This window comes from Pteropus medius, unplaced genomic scaffold (assembly GCF_902729225.1).
Source record: "Pteropus medius unplaced genomic scaffold, Ma_sr-lr_union100, whole genome shotgun sequence".
Taxonomy (NCBI): domain Eukaryota; kingdom Metazoa; phylum Chordata; class Mammalia; order Chiroptera; family Pteropodidae; genus Pteropus; species Pteropus medius.
This window is the reverse complement of record NW_024342474.1, coordinates 150294-172272: the sequence shown is the minus strand read 5'-3', so window position 1 is coordinate 172272 and position 21979 is coordinate 150294. Positions and strand designations below refer to the sequence as shown.

The 21979-nt window shown below is 33.7% G+C and overlaps 2 protein-coding genes and 2 pseudogenes across 2 annotated transcripts; 1 reads left to right on the top strand and 3 right to left on the bottom strand.

The window, feature by feature from the left end:
* Nucleotides 1-6881: 6881 nt before the first annotated feature.
* LOC120605204 (uncharacterized) lies at nt 6882-7000 on the bottom strand (annotated as a pseudogene).
* A 3537-nt stretch (nt 7001-10537) lies between these two features.
* On the top strand, nt 10538-11476 carry LOC120604842 (olfactory receptor 6C2-like). The gene has a single exon (XM_039865581.1). The coding sequence runs from the start codon at nt 10538-10540 to the stop codon at nt 11474-11476; it is 939 nt and encodes a 312-aa protein (XP_039721515.1).
* Nucleotides 11477-12273: 797 nt separating this feature from the next.
* On the bottom strand, nt 12274-12693 carry LOC120604814 (60S ribosomal protein L36a-like; annotated as a pseudogene).
* A 7762-nt stretch (nt 12694-20455) lies between these two features.
* On the bottom strand, nt 20456-21304 carry LOC120604813 (olfactory receptor 6C4-like). The gene is given in 1 exon segment (XM_039865569.1): nt 20456-21304. A coding segment is annotated over 1 exon segment (849 nt).
* Nucleotides 21305-21979: the final 675 nt, after the last annotated feature.

Below are 21979 nucleotides of genomic sequence, written 5' to 3'. Positions count from 1 at the left end.
CACACACAAACACACACACACACACACACACCACTGTTGAGAGAAACACCAAGATGGTCACTGATTGAATCCCCTCCTAGAGCAATATATGTCTAACGTCATCCAAATAACTCAGAAAAGAATCTTCTGAGGTGGACGCTGACAGACCTCACCATAAGAGAATATGCATAGTAATTTTCCAATGTAGACTTCTTTCCTTCATTTCCTGATATCAAGTAACTGTTGTCACTGCTACAGGAATTAAATTCAGGTATATTCTATTCTCATTCATTAAGGAACTTACTCTTATCATTTTATTTTTAACTCAGGGAGGATGGATGTGTTGTACAGAGTAAGTTCTGAAAGCAGGGATGAGATTTAAAAATAATAACTAACATGTTAATATAAATTAATTAAAAATATATACATAGTGCATACATACATAAATGTAACTCTGTAAATATGATATATGCATAAGACTGTTTATAAAGGTTGCAATACAAGTCATGTACAAAATCATTTTAATACTATCTAATTTTTTGATTTGGGAATTAAACATCATTGTTAGTATCTAAATAACACCCTTATCTAAAACATTATGCATGTAAAGGACTTCTTCAAACACATCTAGTGACTTCTCATTAAATGTATAATTATAGATGATTGAAGATTCAATCAAGTAAAGTTTTCTTAATTTAAATAATAGTATTTATAGTTGTGAATCCTCACTCAGCTGACACTACACTAACAACAACTATATATTTGACCTATTTTTAACACTTAGATTCTTATATAATAAATATCTTCTATTGCCTGGAGTCATTACAGATTTAAAATTAAATCTTCAATCCATAAAAATACCTTTCTGAGTCACTAAATTTGTTCTAAAATGCAAGTCCTTGGATCAAAAAATGTAGCTCTGATCATTATTTTTTCTCAAACACTTTCTGAGGAATAATTGGTATAAAATAAATTTTATTCATTCATGGTATACAATTCTGTGAGCTTTGACAGTTTTATACATCAATAAAACCATCACCACATCAATTTACAGTATGCCAGGTTTTTTTCACTGAGTAAAATGATTTTGAGATTTATTCATTTTTTTATGTGTGTAAGTAATTCATTCCTTTTATTGTTCAGTAGTATTCCATTTTCCATTGTACACATAAACCAAATTTTGTTTATGTATTCTTAAACTGACGGGCAATTGCAGTGTTGTTTTTGTTTTTTAAAACAGCTTTATTGAAGTAAAATTGATAAACAAAGAACTGCACATATTCAATGTGTACAATTTGAAGAGTATGGACATATGCAAATACCACTGATTAAACCACCATAATCGAAGTAATAAATGTATCCAACACTTACCAAAGTTTCCATGTGTCCATTTGTTTTTTTGGTGGGGGGGAGTTTGCAATTTTAATATTTTTTATTTTCCAATTATAGTTAGCATGTAATTTTATATTAGTTTCAGGTATATGACATAGTGATTAGACATCCACATAATTCACAATGTGATCATCTCAATAAATCTAATGCCCCTGACACCATACATAGTTATTACAATATTACTGATATATTCTTTATGCTATACTTTATATCTCTATGACTATTTTGTAACTACTAATTTGTACTTCTTAATCCCTTCTCCCTTTTTCACTGACTCTCCAACCCCACTCCCATCTTGCAACCCTCAAAATGTTCTCTGTATCTACGAATTTCTTTTTGTTGTTCTTTAGATTCCACACATATATGAAATTATATGGCATTAGTCTTTCTCTGCCTGACTTACTCCTCTCAGCACAATACCCTCTAAGTCCATCATTAAATGTCTTTTTCCTTTACTTTCCATCTGTGTGTGTCTTTTAATCTGAAGTGAGTCTCTTGTAGGTGGAACACAACGTGAAATCTACCCTCTTAACAAAGTATGAAATGCACAATCCCATGTCCTTAGCTATAGGCACGCTGTTGTACAGCAGATATCTAGAATTTACTCATCAAGCATAACTAAAACTTTATATATATTGAATAACAAATTCTCATTTCCTCCAGCCCCCAGCCCCTGGCAACCTCTATTGTATTCTCTGCTTCTATGAGCTTGACTAATATTTTTTGAATACCAATATCATTTATTAAATGGATTAATCAATGAATGAATGACAGAAGTCTCTCTGAAGCCCCTCCCCATTTATTTTCTAAGTACCACCAATAAAGCCATTTCTTTTTTTTTCTTGGGATCTTTCTTACATTTTTCTTTCTGTTTCATTTATTTATTATTATTATTATTTTTAACATTTTATTTTTTACTTTCCCCCCCTCTGCCCACCCCTCTGATAACCACTGGTCCATTGCTCATGTCCATTAGTCTTTGTTCATTTGTTGTTTTGAGGTTTATAGCTCACATATAAGTGATATCATGTGATTTTCAACCTTTTCTGCCTGGTTTATTTCGCTTATTATGATTATTTCAAGGTCCATCGATGTCGCAAATGGCAGTATTTCATCTATTCTTATGGCTGAGTAATATTCCATTTTATATATGTACCACAGCTTCTTTAGCCAATCATCTATCACAGGATATTTCGGTTGCTTCCATGTCATGACCACTGTGAATAATGCTGCTATGAACATCAGTGTGCAAATATCTTTTCAGATATGAGTTTTCAAGTCTTTGGGGTAAATACCCAGTAGAAGGATTGCTGGATCATAGGATAATCAATTCTTAATTTTTTGAGGAACCTCCGTACTGTTTTCCATGTGGCCGTACCAGTTCGCAGTCTCACCAGCAGTGTATGAGGGTTCCTATTTCCCAATATCCTCTCCAACATTTGTTATTACTTTTCCTGTTGATGATAGCTACTCCCTCTTTCTTCCAAATGCCATTTGCTTGAAATATCATTTTCCACCCTTTCACTTTGAGTTTATATTTGTCTTTGGAACTGAGATGTGTCTCCTGGAGCTAGCATATGGTTGGGTTTTGTTTCTTGATCCATTTTGCAGCTCTGTACCTTTTTATTGGTGAGTTCAGTCCATTTACATTTAGGGTGATTATTGAAATATGAGGTCTTCTTATAGCCATTTTATATTTTGCTTTTTGGTAGTTTGGTGTTTCCATTGTTTCCTTGTTCTTGTGTTTTTGTTTTCATTATTTTTGTTGGCTTTTGTGGGTTTTGCCTCTGATTCTTCTTGTTTTATGATATAAACTTCAGTTCTGAATCTTTGGTGTGTGGTTATCATTATGAATATGAAAAGGATAGTTATATGTATATACAGTCGTCTATTTTCTCCTGAGCGTGCCTTATCTCCATTTCCCTTTGCGAATTTGAATCTTTGCATCCCTCCCTTTTCAGTCATTGTTATCTCAGTTTGTCCCTATGTATGCTGAACATTCATTACTCTCTTGTTATAACATTTCTTTTATTATTTAAGCTTATAATGTCCTGTTCTTAGTAAGGGTTGCACTCCTCTGCTTGTATTTGCTTGATAGTCACTTTACTCCTAATTATGCATTTTTTCGTCATTTTGTTTTATGTGAACTGACCCCTTTCAGTATTTCTTGTAGTACAGGCCTCGTAGTGGAGAATTCCCTCAGTTTTTGTATGTCTGAAAAAGTCTTAATTTCTCCTTCATATCTAAAAGAGAGCTTAGCTGGACATATTATTCTAGGGTGGTAGTTCCTTTCACTTAATAGTTTAAACCTTTGATTCCATTCCTTTCTGGCTTGTAACATTTACGCTGAGAAGTCCGACGATAATCTAATGGGTTCACCTTTATAAGTTACCATTTTTTTTCTCCCTGGCTGCCTTGAGAATTCTATCTTTGTCATTATTTTTGATAACTTTAATGCAATATGTCTTGGTGAAGTAGGCCTTTTTGAGTTAAGATAATTGGGTGTTCTGTTGACTTCTTGAATTCCAAGCTTCAGCTCATTCCTTAGATTTGAGAAATTCTCGTCCACTATTTGTCTGAAAATGTTTTCTAGTCCCTGTTCCTTTTCTTCATCTTTGATAATGCCCATTATTCTTATGTTTCCTCTCCTGATGGTATCAGCTAGTTCTTGAATTTATCTTTCATTATTTTTCATTCTTTGGTTTCTCTCTTCTTCCTTCTGATTTATTTCTAGATTTCTGTCTTTGATATCACTGATCCTTTCCTCCATTTGGTTGATTCCATTTCCCAAGCTTGCAATTTCATTTTTCAACTCTTGCAGTGTGTTTTTTTATCTCCAAAATATCTATTATGTTATTCTTGAGGGTTTCAATCTCCTTGCTCTGCTCATCTAGTTGTTTTCTCAATTCCTGAAATTGTTGATATGACTCATTTTGGAACTCACTGAGTTTTTTCATAAGTATCATCCTGAATTTCTGTCATTTAAGTTGCATATTTCTATGTCTGTAAGCTTATTTTCTGGAGATTTTTCTATTTCTTTCTGAGATGCCTTGTCCCCTTGGTTGTTCATGATGTTTAACGAACTATTTCTCTGCCTGGGCATTAATGGAAATGTATTCTGTTATTTTTCTAGAAAGAAGATTTATTATATAAAGGTCTCTCTTTAGCCTACTGCAAAGAAGTCGCTTTTCTTTTGGTTTCCAGTAGGTGGCGTCTAAGCCTCTTGGATCCTTGCTTTATATAAATCCTTAAAATGCTGTTTAAAAAAAATTTTTCTTGTAGATATTTAATCACCCTCGCTACCCTCAGTTTCAGACCCTGTCAGTATTAGCGACAGTCTGGGCAGTGTTTGCTCAGATTCCCCTGGGGTTCCGTGGTGATCCCAGTCTCGGAGGGTATGGTGGGAGGGCCCCTCTGGATTGGGGTTAAGGACTGCTGCTCAGCCTTGGCTTTGCAACTGGGGTTGGTAAAAATCAATTGTTTCCTGTGGTCCTGCCCGCTTCTCTGTCCTCTGCCCTGATGCCTGGGCCCTTCCGCCCAGCGAGGAAACTCACAGCAGACCCAGGCAGGGCTGTTCAGAGAAATTCCTGCAACTTCACCCCTCCCCCTTCTCCTGCAGGGAGCTTCAGCGGCTGCACAAGCAGTTTCTTTATTTCTCCCAGAGGACCGCCGGACACCCGGGGTTCTGACCTGTGGTAGCTCTTATGCGCAGATCCCACGCTCAGACGTACTGGTGTGCAGTTTGGGTGTATTTTGTTAAGTTTTAGATGTTCAGCTTGTTGCTGTTTCAAGGAGAGAGATCTGGTGACATCTCTCACTCTGCCATGTTTACTGATCTCTCACTACCTAATTTTATAATGCTCTTTTTGTATTCTGTTTAATTGACTTCTACCTACAGATTACATGGAAAACAACAATACGTCAGTGACAAGAAACCGTAGCAGTAGCAATGTGCATCTTGGTTAGACTTTCACAATACTTACAGTCTGAGATTTTGGTTTTGATTTCCCATTTTTCACCCACATGTTGAGTATATTTGAAAATCTGACAATCAACTTTCTCACCTTGGTGGATTTTCATCTTTAAACAGTTGTGCAATTTTTCTTCAAATATTTTTTGTTAGAAATATTATTTACAATTGATTGTATTCCCAAATTTCTTTACAGCATATCAACTAAAGATTAATATTCTCAGACCTGTCTCAGTGAAATATTTTTTTTTTCTTGCTATTCTTGGAGGAAAAGAATGTTATCTCCTGGCCACCATGTTCTGTAATTACTGCGTGACTATCTACGAAATCCCACATTATGCCACTATCATATAAAAACAGAATCTGTAGGAACCTTCTCCTTCAGCATCAAATACCTGCATTGGTGGCTGGCCTCCAACTCAGTGGTTCTTTGGGAATTTGTGATTCTACAATCACTGAGCATTTTGTCAGAGATATCTCTTCGATCTTAAACAGCTCAGTCTCTGACACATGGTTAGTAGGGCCAGTGGTTATTGTTTGTGCTGCGTTAACCTTAATCGTAATCCTCTTGTTCTCTGTAGATACCATAAGAAAATTCCCTCTATCCAGTAAAGGAAAAAGGCCTTTTTACCTACTTTTTCACATGATTGTGGTCACCTCTGGAAGCTGCATAATTTTCTATATCAAACCTTCAGCATGGTCCTATTATTGCATCTTTTTCTCTCTAAGGACATATCCCCACTGGTGCTTGGTTTAGAATTTTTTTTTCCAAAGTAAATTACTTTTTAAATTCATTAGAGACTTTAAATCAGGGTCTCCAAGGACTTTTAAAAATTCAGTTGTTTTCTGCACACTTATTGCAGATGGAGGAAATAAACAGAGTTGTAAGTGCAAAAACATGTTTATTCAGAGACAGTCAGAACACCCACTTTTACAGGGCCAGAGAGCCTTCTTATCTCCTCCTTGCTTTTTGAACTTTATTATTTTCCTTTCAGCTGCCCAGAGTTCACAGAAATATTTTCTAATTTTAAATTAGGATGGTATTTCTTATAAATTCAGAAACCATGTGCATATATGTGGTAAGTATAGGTTCTTAGGGGCAAGGGGTTAGGAATGCACTTAGATGATTCTACTAGTATGTTTTTGCTCAACTGTGAGGCTCACTAAGGTCATTTGAGGTGTAGCTTCCTTGTGAAACAATAAAGAATGTCAAAGGTAAGTAATGAGATGTTTTCAAACCAGGCACACTTCCATAGGTAATTCATAGAGAAAAGTATTTGTGATTATGTTTCACTTTCATAAAACAAATGAATTACTAGTTTCAATATTTGTTTGTTTTTGATATTTTATTAAGAGAGTCATTTCTGAGATTATTTATAGAACAATGCAAACCTCCACCAGATCGAAAATGTAGTCAGAACTCATTTTATTTTATTTTTCTTTTTATTTATTTATTTATTTTTAGACGAGGCAACCCTTGGTTGATCTCACTGATTGCAAGGACCTTGTCAGTTTACAATCCCTTATTTTTTATTTTTTATGCCTGCAGCATCTGGTCTTCCTAGGTGGTCTCCCATCCAAATACTAACCAGGCCTGACCCTGCTTAGCTTCCAAGATCAGATGGGATCTGGTTTGTTCAGGGTAGCATGGCCATAGATAAGACTCATTTTATACATCATTAAGTTGGTGTAATCCCACATACAGTCATTTGATTGACACAGAAATAACTTTACTAATCTCTTTCTCTTCCTCTCTTTTCTCTCTTTCTCTCTCATTTATCTATCAAGTATCTATTATTTTATATCTCATTTATCTCATTTACCACTGGTAAACATTTCATTTTTTATATTTCCCCTCTTTCAGTACCAATATCACCTACTTGCAAACTATTTGTCTCATAAACCTAGGTTAATGTTCCCTTTTCTAATATGGTATGGTAACCTGGCAATATACTGTAGTAAATTTGTAGTTGATGGAAATTGATACTACTCACAAATCGATCCACCTCACGAAGACAAAAAAAAAGCTTCATTTTCTCAGTCCCAGGGAGCCTACACCTCATAGATATTTGTGGGGTATAATGAAAAAAGAATGAAAGACATTTAGAAGCAAATAATTTATCTTATGAAAGAATCCTTTAAAAAAATTCCCTAATGTGGAAGAACTTGAAAATCTAGAAAAATGAAATCCAATAGAAATATAGTGTGAGCTACATTTGTCATGTTAAATTTTCTAGTAGTATCATGACAAAGGTAAAAAGAAATAGGTGATCTTAATTTTAATAATATATTTTATTTAACTCCATGTATCCAAAATATCTACATTCAACATTTATCCAGAAGAAAATTATAAGTGGTATATTTTATATAATTGTTTTCTAAGTTTTGAAATCTGATGTTATAGTACATCTCAGTTTGAATTAGCCACATCTCAAGTGGTCAATAGCCATATGTGGTTAGTAGCTACTATTTTACATAGTAGAGGCCTAGAACATTGAATGAAGATAGCAAATAGTGGAATAGACCTATGTAACTGATTAGGTTATTTCAAGAATAATTACCATATTGTTATTACTCAAACCCTGAGTTGCCATGTGCTATCATATACCATGCAATATCACATTGAAAGATAAACTGAGTATGTAGAACGTGTAGTAATAAAGGTCAATTATCTGCTTGGCAGATATAAAATTTTATTTTTGAATATGCATATTAACATGTTTCCTAAAGTTAAAACTATGTAAAGTGTTTACTGATGGAAGTGTCACTCTCTAATAGTATTTTTGTTCCTTTTTTTAATATAGAGGAATACCAGAGAATGTTTGCATGCTGATGAAATAGATCTAGAACAGTGGAAGAAATTGATGATGCAAGGAGAGAGAGAGATACTTTTTGTAGAGCTAAGTGCCTTTTTTGAGATAATCAGAGAGACTGGTCTGAGAAAATAAGAAAAATAATACCAAATATGTATTTAATGATAATTATGTGCTAAGTGCTATTGTAAGCATATTAAATGTTACATGTTACATGATTTTTCTCATTTACACCTCACAGTATCCCTATGATGTAATTCTTGTTAACTCCACTTTACAGATTATAACACTGGGAACACAGAGAGATTAAATGACTTGCTTACATTCACTGAGCTAGTAGATGACAGAGATATGATTTAAACTCAGACAAATTGTTCCAAGGTCCAAGCATTTAAACTCTGTGCATTACTGAAATGTGTCATAAAGGAAAATAAAGTATGTCTTGATATCTTTTAGCTATTTATATTTTTTACCATATTTAAAAAATTATATTAAAATTATCATACATCAAAGTGCCCTCTGCTGAGGACAGAGATGGAAAATAAGGGAATAAGAGAGGAACTTAGAGAAACTTAGGAGGAAGTGTCATTGAATGACTAATTTTTTGGGAGAAATCTAGTTAGACCTTTAAATAATGCCCAGTTCACTACAGGAGGGATGTGGAGAGTCTAGGTAGGGCATAATAACCATCTTCCGTATGTTTGCATTTTATTTTATTTTATTTTATTTATTTTTAATTTATTTTTAAATTAAGTTTATTGGTAACGTTGGTTAATACAATTATATAATTTTCAGGTGTACATTATCATTTGACATCTGTATATTCTATTGTGTTTACCACCTAAAGTCTAGTTTCCTTCAGCTACCATATATTTGATCCCCTTTACCCACTTCACCCTCCCCCTAAACTCTATATTTGACCCTTTTTACTCATCTGCAACTTCTCCTCCTCCCCCACCCCACTAGTAACCGCTAGCCTATAGTCCATGTCTATGAGTCTCTCTTTGTTGTCCTGTCATTTGTTGCTTTTAGGTTTTTATATCCCACATATAAGTGATATCATGTGATTTTCAACTTTCTGTCTGGCTTATTTCGCTTAGCATGATTATCTCGGGGTCCATCTGTGTTGTTGCAAATGGCTGTATTTCATTTCTTATGACTAATATTCCACTGTATATATGCCACAGCTTCTTTTGTAATCATGTATTGGAGGACTTTGGCTGCTTCCATGTCCACTGTAAATAATGCTGCTATGAACATCGGTGTGCAAATATCTTTTCAGATAAGGGTTTTCAAGTCTTTGGGGTAAATACCCAGTAGAGGGATTGCTGGATCATATGGTAGATCAATTCTTAGTTTTTGAGGAACCTTCATACTGTTTTCCATAGTGGCTGTACCAATTTGCAGTCCCACCAGCAGTGTATGCACTCCTCATCCTCTCCAACATTTGTTATTACTTGTCCTGTTGATGATAGCTATTCTGCCATCAATGATGGTATCTCATTGTGGTTTTGATTTGCATTTCCCTAATAGCTAGCGCTGTTGAGCATCTTTTCATATATTTGTTGGCCATTTGTATGTCCTCCAGGGAGAAGTGTCTGTTCAGATTCTCTGCCCAGTTTTTGAATGGATCGTTTGCTATTTTGTTGTTATTGAGTCATATGAGTTCTTTGTATATTCTGGATATTAGGCCCTTATGGGAGGTGTTGCTTGCAAATATATTTTCCCATTCGGATGGTTGTCTCTTTACCTTATTGATGATTTCTTTTGCTGAGCAGAAGCTTTTTAGTTTGATGTAGTCCCATTCATTTATTTTAGCGTTTACTTCCCTTGCCTTTGAGGTCATTCATAAAATCCTCTTTAAGTCCAAGGTCTTTCAGTTTAGTTCCTATGTTTTCTTTTATGCATTTTATTGTTCGTATGTTTGCATTTTATTAGATACCACAACTTGAAGCAAAATAATTTTAGATTTTAGTCTTTGAGTACAAAAGTTTTGGAATAAAGAGACACTGTGACCCACAAAAATATAGGTCAAAATTGATCCACTCTTGATCCAATAGGAGTAATCTCAACAAAAGTATGAATTAAAAAAAATTGAGTTGGAAATAGTACTGTGAATTGGAATATCCTGGAATATTTAAAACAATTCCAGTAGCGGTAATTTTCAAGAGAAACTTCCCATATGCATAGCTTCCCTGTGGTACCTTTTGGAGAAGTTGCAGGAACTACCTCAATAAAACCTGATTATCAAGTTACAGAAGGATGTACCTGGATTTGCTTGATATTGGTAGACACTGTCTGATTCTGTCATACTTTGACATTGCTCCTCAGATTCAATTTCTGTGACTTTTACGTGAAGATTGGCAATAGTACGAAGTCAGAGATGAGAAACCATTCAGCAATAACAATGTTCATCATAATGGGTTTGACGAATGACCCACGACTAGAGATTTTGGTTTTTATCTTTCTGTTTATCACATATGTGTTAAGTGTGATCGGGAATCTGACCATAATTTCCCTCATCTTGATGGATTCTCATTTAAAAACTGCTATGTATTTTTTTCTCCAAAACTTCTCTTTCTTAGAAATCTCATTCACAACTGCCTGTGTCCCCACATATCTGTACATCCTATCAAGTGGAGACAAAACTATCACCATCAAAGCCTGCTTCAGCCAAATATTTTTCATTGTCCTCTTTGGAGCTACAGAATTTTTTCTCTTGGCTGTTATATCTTATGACCGCTATGTGGCCATCTGCAAACCCCTGCATTACGTGATCATCATGAACAGCAGAGTCTGCAGGAATCTTATCCTGTGTTGTTGGATATCTGGCTTATTGATTATCCTCCCACCTCTTGGCCTGAGCCTCCATCTGGAATTCTGTGACTCTGTTATTGACCATTTTTTTTGTGACGCTTCTCCAATACTGAAGAATTCATGTTCAGATACGTGGTTCATAGAGCAGCTGGTTATATTCTGCGCTGTGTTGACCTTTATAATGACCCTTATGTGTGTCGTTCTGTCCTACACATACATCATTAGGACGATTCTAAGATTGCCCTCTGCCCAGCAAAAGAAAAAAGCCTTTTCTACTTGTTCTTCCCACATGATTGTGGTCTCCATCACATATGGCAGCTGCATTTTTATGTATATCAAGCCTTCAGCTAAGGACGAAGTGGCCATTAATAAGGCAGTTTCTCTGCTCACTACATCTGTTGCCCCTTTGTTGAACCCCTTCATTTATACCCTGAGAAATAAACAAGTAAAGCACTCTTTCCATGACATCCTCAAAAGACTTGCATTTCATTCAAAGAAACAATAAAACAGCATACTGAGAATTTAAATTAAAACATATATCATTGGAATATGGATAGAACTTGAAGCCTTGAGAATGACATATTTTGACAGAAATTAAAGAAAATTGAGAACATCTAAGAGAATGTTTAAGAATCCAGCATTATATAGGTCAGCATTTTTCTACTCCTCTGAAGCTGTTAACCCTTTTTATCTCCTCTAAACTGCAATTCAATCAACGTTACTTTGTTGTATTAAAGATTGTTTTAAATTCTTCAATGTCAATTGCTCCATTCGAGGGATGTAATTTCTTTCCTCTCCCTTTTCACTTGACTGGGCCTGTGACTTGCTTCTGATCATGAGTGTGTGGTAGAAGTGAAATTGCATGATTTAGGCTAATCAGTCAACACTGGCTCCCATCATCGTGGCCCTTGAAATTAACTGTCATTTCGTCACAGAACCAATTCATATATAATTGATTGTAATTGATATTACTGAATGTATTTTGGAACTAGATATTTAAATATGTGCAATATTACTTGTGCTTGTCTGGGATGTTCTCAATAAGGAACTGTCACCATTAGTACAGTGGTATTAAGATGAGTGCACAATCTGGGAACCTCATTAGCCTCCCCTGGCCCAGCCATGTAGTTAATGTAAATCGGTAAAGGATAGGAGGGGCTAAAGAAATTACTAATTAAAGAGTTGGTAAAATTACTATACTAATTAAAGAGTTGGTAAAAGCTTAAAAAAATCATCCAAATGATTTTTTTTGAACATATCCTCAAAATTTTATTGTCTTCATAATAAAACAAAATATGAAGCTTAGAACTGAATCACTTGGCCCTTTTTCTTCTTATCTCCTCCAGTTCAAATGCTTGCATCTCTTAAAAGCCAGCATTCTCTTACATCTGCAGTTGGGCTCAATGCATTCAAGCCTCAGACAGTCTTCTTTGTAGTTTTAGCCTTTTTGTGGAAAATCAGATTAGTCTGCCCACCATAACCACTCTGCTTCCTGTCATAACGCAGCTTTCCTTGCATATACAGAGAGTCTTTGCCCTTCTTGTACTGTCACTTCATGGGGTTGGTGCTTGCCACACTTCTTACAGAAAGTCCGGTGGGTTTTAGAAACGTTCACCATGTTTGTGAGCGCTATCAGCATGCAAAAGCCATCCAAATGATTTTACAGACTGCTCTTAAATCAGGTCAGTTAGTCTTTTTATGTTATTTATTTATTTTTTCGGTGGTGGTGAGGTTTGTTATTTATTCAAATATGTGATAGAAAATACTGAGTTTTATAAAAATGTAACACCAAAACAATACTTTATCTTCATCTCATTTCATAAATTAGTTATATTTGAGCAAATAACTGCTTTAGAATACAAATAGATAGGAATAAAATTTTACGAACTGTTGTGTGATTAGTGTTCAGATATTTTTGTCTACTGTCTTCAATGCTTATTTTAGTTTACTACTTTCTAATTTACTTAATGATATAACACATAATTATGATTTGTCTTTAAGTTGAGCTTTTCTTTATTGGGAAATTTTTGATTATTGATTCAATCTCCTTACTCATTATTCTGTTCATATCTTCTATTTTTTCATGATTCAGTCTTGGTTGTTTGCATGTTTCCAGAAATATTCCCATTTCTTCTAGGTTATTCAATTTGTTGGTGTATAATTGTTTATCGAAGTCTCTTTCGATCCTTTGTATTTCTGTGGGATCAGTTGTAATGTCTTTTCTTTCACTTCTGATTTTTAAATTTTGAGTCTTCTCTCTTTTTTTTAGTCTAGCTAAAGAATTGCCATCTGTTTATCTTTAAAAAACCCCAGCTCTTAGCTTTGTTGATCTCTTCTATTGTTTCTGGTCTCTATTTCATTTATTTCTGCTCTGATGTTTATTTCCTTCCTTCTGCTAAATTTGGTTTTAGTTTATTCTTTTAAAAACAATTCCTGTAGTGGACAATTATGTCATTTTTTTGAGATTTTTCTTTTTTCAAGATTTTTTTTCATCTACCTTTTAATTTCTTCTTTGACCCATTGGTTGTTTAGGAGTTTGTTGTTTAATTTCCACATATTTGTGAATTTTCCATTTTTCCTCTTATTATTGATTTCTAGTTTTATGCCATTCTTGTCAGAAAAGATACTTGGTATGAAGTAAATCTTCTTAAGTTTTCTAAGACTTGTTTTGTAACCTGACATGCGCTATCTTGTAGAATGTTCCATGTGTTTTTGAGAAAAATGTGTATTTTGTTGCCGTTGGATGAAGTGTTATGTATATATCCATTAGGCTTATTTGGTCTAAAGTATAGTTCAAGTCCAGTGTTTTACCAATTTTTGTTTGGATAATCTATCCATTATTGAAAATGGGGTATTGAAGCTTCCTATTATGATTTAATTGCTATTTCTTCCTCCAGATCTGTTAATATTTGCATAATATATTTAGGTGTTCCAATGTTGGGTGCATATATATTTAAAATCAATAACCTCTATATTATTAAATAATGAACTTCTTTGTCTCTTGTTACAATTTTGGCTTAAAACCTATTTTGTCTCTTATGTTTCTACTCCTATTTTCTTTTAGTTTCCATTTGCCTGTAATATCTTTTCCATCCTTTTGCCTTGAGCCTCTATGTGTCCTTACAGCTGATATGACTTTCTTGTAGGCAGTATATAGTTAGGTTTCATTATTTTTATCCTTTCAGCCGTTTTCTTACTTTTGATTGGAGAATTTAACCTATTTACATATAGATTAATTTTTGATAGGTAAAGACTTAACTAAGGTCATCTTATTAATTTTTGTCTGGCTGTTCTGTAGATACTTTTCTTTCCTTCTTTTCTCTTCCTTTGCGAATGATGATTTTCCATGGAGGTATGCTTTGATTCCCTTCTTCTTATCTTTTGTGTATTTTCTGTAGGTTTTTGCTTTGTGGTTAAAGGCTTACATAAAACATCTTACAGATATAACAGCTTATTAATCCAATGACTTAACTCTGCATAGAAAAATTATTCTTTTATTCCCCCATTTTATGTTTTGGTGTCACAATTTACCTCTTTTTATATTGTGTATCCATTAACAAATTATTGTAGCCATAGTTATTTTTAATATGTTTGTCTATAAACATTTACACTAGAGTTAAGTGATCAACACAGCACCTTATTATAGTATTAGAATATTGTGAGTTTGTGTACTTACTTTACTATTGTTTTATATTTTCATGTTTTCCTGTTACTGATTAGTATCTTTTCATATCAGCTTGAAGAACTCCTTTTAGCATTTCTTGTAAGGCATGTCTTGTGGTAATGAACTCCCTCAACTTTTGTTTGTTTGGGAATGTCCTTATCTCTTCTCCATTTCTGAAGGACCACTTTACTAGGTGAAGTATTCTTGGTTGGTAGTTTTTTCTTTCAACAATTTGAAGATATCATTCCATTCTCTCCTGGCCTATGAGGTTTGTACTAAGAAGCCTCCTGATAGATTTATGGGGGTTCTTTTGTGTGTGAGGAATTTTTTTCCCTTGCCACTTTTGAAATTCTCCTTTAGTTTTTTTATTTAATTTTTAAAAAATCAAATGTATTGGGGTGACATTCGTTAATAAAAATACATAGGTTTCAAGTGTTTAATTCAATAATATGTCATCTGTATACTGCATTGTGTGTTCACCACCCAAAGTCAAATATCTTTTCGTCACCATATATTTCACCCCCTTTACCCTTATCTACTTCCTTTTAGACAGTTTCATTATAATGTCTTGGAGAAGATTGTTTTGGGTTGAAATTAGGAAAGGACCTATGAGCTTAATGAACCTGGATGTCCAAATTTCCAGTTTTGAGAAGTTCTCAGCCATTATTTCTTTAAATAAGCTTTCTCCTTTTTTTTTCTCCTCTGGGACTCTAATGATGCATAGTTTGTTTCTCTTAAAGTTATCCTATAGTTTATGTAGGCTTTTCCCATACAGTTTCATCTCTTTTCCTTTATTCTCATTTTGGAAGAAGTAGTAACTTTCTTCAGTCTTTAATGATTCTCTTCAGGGAGAAATACCTTCCTTCTGCCCTGTTAAGGATTCTGAGGCTTTGTCACATCTTTTTTATACATATACCTGCTTTGTGCTTCTGTTCTCTATTGTGGGGAAATTTTTAAGATTGTGTTTGTTCCATTTATTTACTTGTTATAGTTTTAAATTTTTCTCATGTTTTCATTGGATAATTTTTATTTTGTTGATTTAAAAGTTATAAACTATATTTTATTTTAATAAGGAAAACCTTAAGGTTCATCTTTGTTCATTTTCATCTATAGATTTCTTAAACATTTATATATTTTTTTAGATAATGACATATTTTCTTTTTGTACATTACTCTGATCTTTCTTCACAACCCCCCAAGTACAGATTTTCTAGAATTTTAATTGTGCTTTTCTTATCATATAGATTTTCTTTCTTTTATTCTTCTTTGAGCCTTACTTTTTTGAGTCTTACTTTTTAAAATAATAAAAATTTACTTTATATGATTAATGTAAATATAATATCCTTTTATGTTTCATATTACAGTAGTCCCCTCTTATCCACAGGGGACATATTTCAAGATCCCCAGTGAATGCTTGAAAGCATAGATAGTAATGAACCCTATGTATACCATATTTTTTCCTATACATACATACCTATGATAAATTTAATGTATAAATTAGACATAGTAAGAGATTAGCAATAATAACTATTAATAAAATAAAATATAACAATATATAGTAATAAAAGTTATATAAATGTGGTCTTTCTTTCTCTCTCAAAATATCTTATTATACTGTACTCACTTTTTCACTTAAAAGAAGCACTTTATGGCTCCTCTTTGGCACATCTGAATTGCCAGCATCACTACTCTTGTGCTTTGGGCCATTATTAAATAAAATAAAGATTACATGAATACAAGGACAGTTGATTTGATAATTAAGATGGCTACTGAGTGACTAATGGTCAGGTAGTATATACAGTGTAGATACAGTGGACAAAGGGATCATTCATGTTCCTGGTGGGACAAAGCAGGATGGTACGAGATTTCATCATGCTACTCAGAACGGCACATAATTAACAACTTATGTATTGTTTATTTCTGGAATTTTTCATTTACTATTTTCAGATTGCAATTGACTGCAGATAACTGAAACTGTAAATAATGAGAGACTACTGTATTTGCATTGTCCTGGGTTTATTTATCATTTTGAGTATTGTTTTAAAAAAGTGTTTTTAAAACTTGTTATTTGTGTGGCAAACCTTCTGAAGTGTTCTTTTATTTTACCGTCACATTCAAATGTCTGATTTCTTAAGGTGTATATTATTCTTATCTGTCTCAGCATACTCAGATATCTTTTCAAGAAAATGAAATATATTATTTCCTTTATTATTAAAGGAAATACATTATTTCCTTCTTTTTCTCCCCTTCTCTTCACCTGTAACTTACCATCTAGATTTATTTTGGCATCTGCACTTGATTTCTGAGGTCTGTCTATGTATTTATCTATCTATCTATCTATCTATCTATCTATCTATCTATCTATCTATCTACCTATCAATCTATCTATCATCATTATCATCATCACTATCATCATCATCATCATCATCATCATCATCATCATCATCTATCTACCTATCTAATCTAATCTCTTTATTGTTTTCTGTTGCTTTATGGGATTGTTTGCCAGCTCTAATCTTCTAGTTCACTATTTTTATTTTGTTTCTCCCTCTCCTGGTATTAACCTCATCTGCTTTATTCTTTATTTCATTTATTATGCTTTTTGGCAGTATTTTTTACCTAGTTATTTTTATAATGTTTTGCCCTTCATTTTACAGGTATCATTATTATCTTTTTGAGGAAATTATACTTATTTTAAATTCTTGATGTTTCTGTTTTAATAATTCCTCTTTGCATCATATGTTGTCTGGTATGTAATCATGTATCCCCACCCCACACTCAGCCCCCCTACAGTGGATATATTTTTCAGATGGGTGGTTATTTTGGCTTCTAAACTCATGACCTCTGTATAGCTTCAGCTACACTGTCTAGTGATGTGTATGTGTAGAAGTTTAAGCTCTAGTTTGTGATCATTTGGATGAATTTAAAGAAATGATAAAGACGATCCTCAGGCCAGAGAGCCCAAGTCATTATAAAAGTATTCTTACCTTACTTGGCTTCTTAAAAATTTCTTTTTTTTCTTTTGAATTTTATATTAAACGCTTTACAAGAAGCACCAATGAGAGAAGACTACCTGTTTAGATTTGTAATACGTAAGTCCACAATCTCTGGGGACTTAGGGAAAGAAGACAGAAAAATGAATACCCAAGAGTGGCAGTTAAGCCTTCACTTGTTTTTGTTATCTCCTCACCCTAGCACTGCTCTGATATTATCCTTACAATTTTAGGTAGATAAAGCTGTTTCTTTTGATTCTTGTGTTCATTAATAATAGGAGGGATAAAACCCACTGAATATTCTAATAGCTCAGCTACAGAATCAGTAAATTTATTTCTTTGCTTATCTATGACTTGGATCATGTTCCAAGAATGTATTAACATAAAGCCAGCTTAGATGCACAGTTTTATAAGAGCAAGACTTGTATTTTTTTTTCTTTTCTTCCTTCCTTCCTTCCTTCCTTCCTTCCTTCCTTCCTTCCTTCCTTTTTTGTTCTTTCTTTCTTTCTTTCTTTCTTTCTTTCTTTCTTTCTTTCTTTCTTGTACAAGCTCATTAAGAAGGTGATACATTCCTTCTGAAATTTACTTCTAAATGATTATATTATAAAGGCTGGGTGAAGCCCTGGCTAGTTTTCTTAAACTTTGACTTACACCAAGTAATCTTATTCCTTATCTCAGCATGCTCAGAGATATCTGGGGCATATGGAGTTGATGGTAGCCCTAGTCTTAATAATCCACAGCCAAGTGTTCTGATTGGCTTTACCTGAAGTATGGATAACCCCTCACTGATCTGGCTATCCAAGTATACAATTAGTCATAAGAGGAATGGAAATAAGCTTGTCTTGCTGCAGAGAAATTTCAAGTAGAATGGCCAACATTTTTACAGTCCTAGTTATATTAAACCAATCAGTTTAATACTTATTTTATTAGCTAAGTCCCTGTTTCTTGAAAAAGATGTTGTTTGCCATTATCATCCTGTTATAATGGATAGCATTTATTAGACACTTGATAAGTAATGACTTTTTAACTATTTTATACCTATTATCTCATTTAATGCTCAAAACCATCTTATAAGATAGATACTATTATTATCCATATTTTAGAGTTGAGAAAAGTAAGCCTTAGATAACTCTGCTAGAAGGTTGAAAATCTGAGATTTGAACTAAAGACTATATTTTTAAACACTATATAGCATTGTTTTCCACTTCATCATAGATTTTGGTAGAAATGTGAATTTGGGAGAAGTTAATGACTCAGATGTGGCTGTTTAAGTACATCACTCTATCAATTAATAGTTAGCTCAGTGAATTTGGAATAAATGCAAAATCATCACTGATCTCTTTCTTAGTCACCAAAGAAACCCAGATATTCAAAGTAGCAATGGCTTTACATAAAAGGCCTTTTATTAAAAACATTATATACCTGTCAATATTTTCTATGGTTCTGGAAATTATCTCATGATTAGTTCAATACACTTTGTTCCTTACATGCTTAAGAAGCATCATTCCACTCAACATTATTACCACATACTTTGTATGTGGTAATATGGAGCCAGATGATGTTTCACTTGTACCCAAAATATTAGCCAGAGTTCTACAATGCATTAGGATATTATTAAACTATTTGTAAGTACTCAGATTTTCAAAATGTCCTTAATTCCATTGAAGTTGAGCTCCTTCTGCCACCTATTCAAATTTAAGTTGTCACCTTGAGTCTATCCTATCCTTGGTAGAGTAGTCTATTCCCAGTTGGTTGCTAAAACTCATAATTTGGCACATTCTACATATAAAACCATATTGGTACTATATATTCTTTTTTCACTTTATGAAACAGGCATCCATGGCTTATGTTAACAAAAGCAAAAATTTGGGGAAAAGTTAAAAGAATGGAGCCATATCACAGAATTTGTTTTTTTTCTGATATTTAACAAATGCAAACAAAAATCACAATTAAAAAATCACCAGAAACTACCAAAGAGAGAAAGTGAGCTATCTCAGCTATTACCTTAAAAAGATGTCGGCTAAGAAAAGCAGCACTAGAAAAGTGAAAGGCTTCTAACCCTGCCTCTAGAAACCTCTTCTAACCATAACTTCTAAAAAATAAACATGTAAGTTGACTAAATCTTGAGAATTTTTGCCTCATTTGGAGAAAAGTAGACTAAATGTATATCATTTAAAAATGTTTTCCTTTGTGGAAAGATGGAAGTTGTAATGGCTACAGTTGAAAGATAAATGAAAAAGGGGAGGTGAATAAAAATCATTGGCACTGATAGAATAGTCTCCAGGGCCCCGTGATGAAGAACAATGCCAATGCCAGATTTCCTTCAAAACAAAGCTGATAATATTACTTCCTTTATTAAAATTTTTATTGACTCACCAATGTCTGACTAACTCCACAATTTATAATTAAATATCTTCATGATTTGGCTTCTCTTTTTCATTCTAAATTCTTATCTTCCTACTCTCCTAAGTAAACAATATGTTTTGCCTTTTAAATTTGAAGTCATTTCCAGAAAGTTAATTCTTTCCAACTGTTCTTTCTATAAATTCTCATTTATCTTTTCTTAATAACACTTAACATGTTATTTTATTTTTTGTAAACTTATTACGTAAATTTATAGATTATACACCTTTCTATTACACTAGACTGTTTATTCCTTGAAATTAGGACATATGTCTTTCATACTTTTATCCTGGTTCAGCACTTGAAATATGGTACACTCAATACATTGAAAAGTATTCTGTTTTTTAAAGCTTCACAATATTTTTGATAGTATCCTTGAATGCTTTCTTCACCTGCTGATTTCTTAGAGTGTAAATGAAGGGGTTTTATAAGGGGGTAACTGAAGTAATGAGCACAGCTATTCCTTTGTTGAAAGCACCTTTCTCTTTTGCAGGGGGATTAATGTACATAAACATGCAGCTGCCATAAGAAAGGGAGATGACAATCAAGTGAGAAGAACAAGTGGAAAAAGCCTTTGTCCTTTGGTGGGAAGAAGGGATCTTCAGAATGGTCCTGATAATATATACATAAGAAAGTGCCACTAGTGCTAGAGTAACCACCAGAATCACAGCTGCCAAGAAGATGACCACCAGTTCCAAGAAGCTTGTGTCTGAGCAGGCAAGCTCCAGGAGGGGCCCATAGTCACAGAAATAGTGATTCAGTACATTAGAGGCACAGAAGTCCACCTGGCTCATCAGGAAGATTGGGGGTAAGATTGCCATGATTCCCCTCAGCCAGGAGCAGAATACAAGCTGTATGCAGACTCTGCTGCTCATGAGGGTCAGGTAGTGCAAGAGTTTGCAGATAGCCACATAGCGATCATAGAATATAGAGGCCAGGAGGTAAAACTCTGTTGCCCTAGGAAATATTGCAAGAAAATATTGAATCAAGCATCCAGTAAAGCTGATGACCTTATTTCCTGTCGTCATGCTGGTCAGAAATCTGGGAATAAAAATGAGTGTAAAAGAAATTTCTAAGAAGGAGAAATTCCGGAGAAAGAAATACATGGGGATCTGAAGGTGAGGGTCTACCAGTGTGAGTGTGATGATAGTCAGATTTCCTAGCACACTTAGCATGTAGGTGAGGAACAGAAAGATGAATATCACAGCCTGGACTTAGGGTTGATTTGTGAGGCCCAAAAGGATGAACTCGGTAAATATGGTCCTGTTTTTCATTGCTGACTTTCAGTAGATCTAGAGGAAAAAGATGAGAATGATGAAAACTGAAGTTTCTCAGGATGGAAGAGATAAAGCTGATTGCTACTAACAAAATCAAGTCATATATCACTCTCTATCTATTACTGGACACTTAACAGGATGTATTACAGAATAATTAATCATTTTTTTCAGAAGAGTATGTTTTTGAACCTATCCTTTTCTCTCAAAGTCTTTATAAAATCTTCACATTTAAATCATTTTTTTCTGACTCTATTAATCTCTCCTACTTCTGTGTTCTTGGTAGAATTATCTCTATCTGATTCTGTTTTCTGTGCTTTCTTTTCCCTTCCCTGTGTTTTTTTCTCTTTCTGTATTGTTTTCTCCTCCCTGTACTATTTGATGTTTCACTGGAGATCTGCCATAGATCCTCATATTAGACTTCCTTGTTTCATAAACCAGTAAGAATTTCCCCATACAGATAATGCTGAAGATTTTGACACGTAGTTGATTTTTTCTACACCTCCACTTCTTTCGTATGATAAATTTGTAATAGGCCTTTAAGGACTTTAGAATCTTGGTTCAATACTATCTTGTTTTATATCGAAAAACTTTTTGTCTATATAAACAAGGCTCAGGCATCAATAAATCATATTAATTAGCATTTTCTTATATGTTTCTCTGTCACATTCAGAG

What these genes read in the sequence shown, in the direction of transcription:
- LOC120604842 (XM_039865581.1), top strand. Translation starts at nt 10,538, where the DNA reads ATGAGAAACCATTCAGCAATAACAATGTTCATCATAATGGGTTTGACG.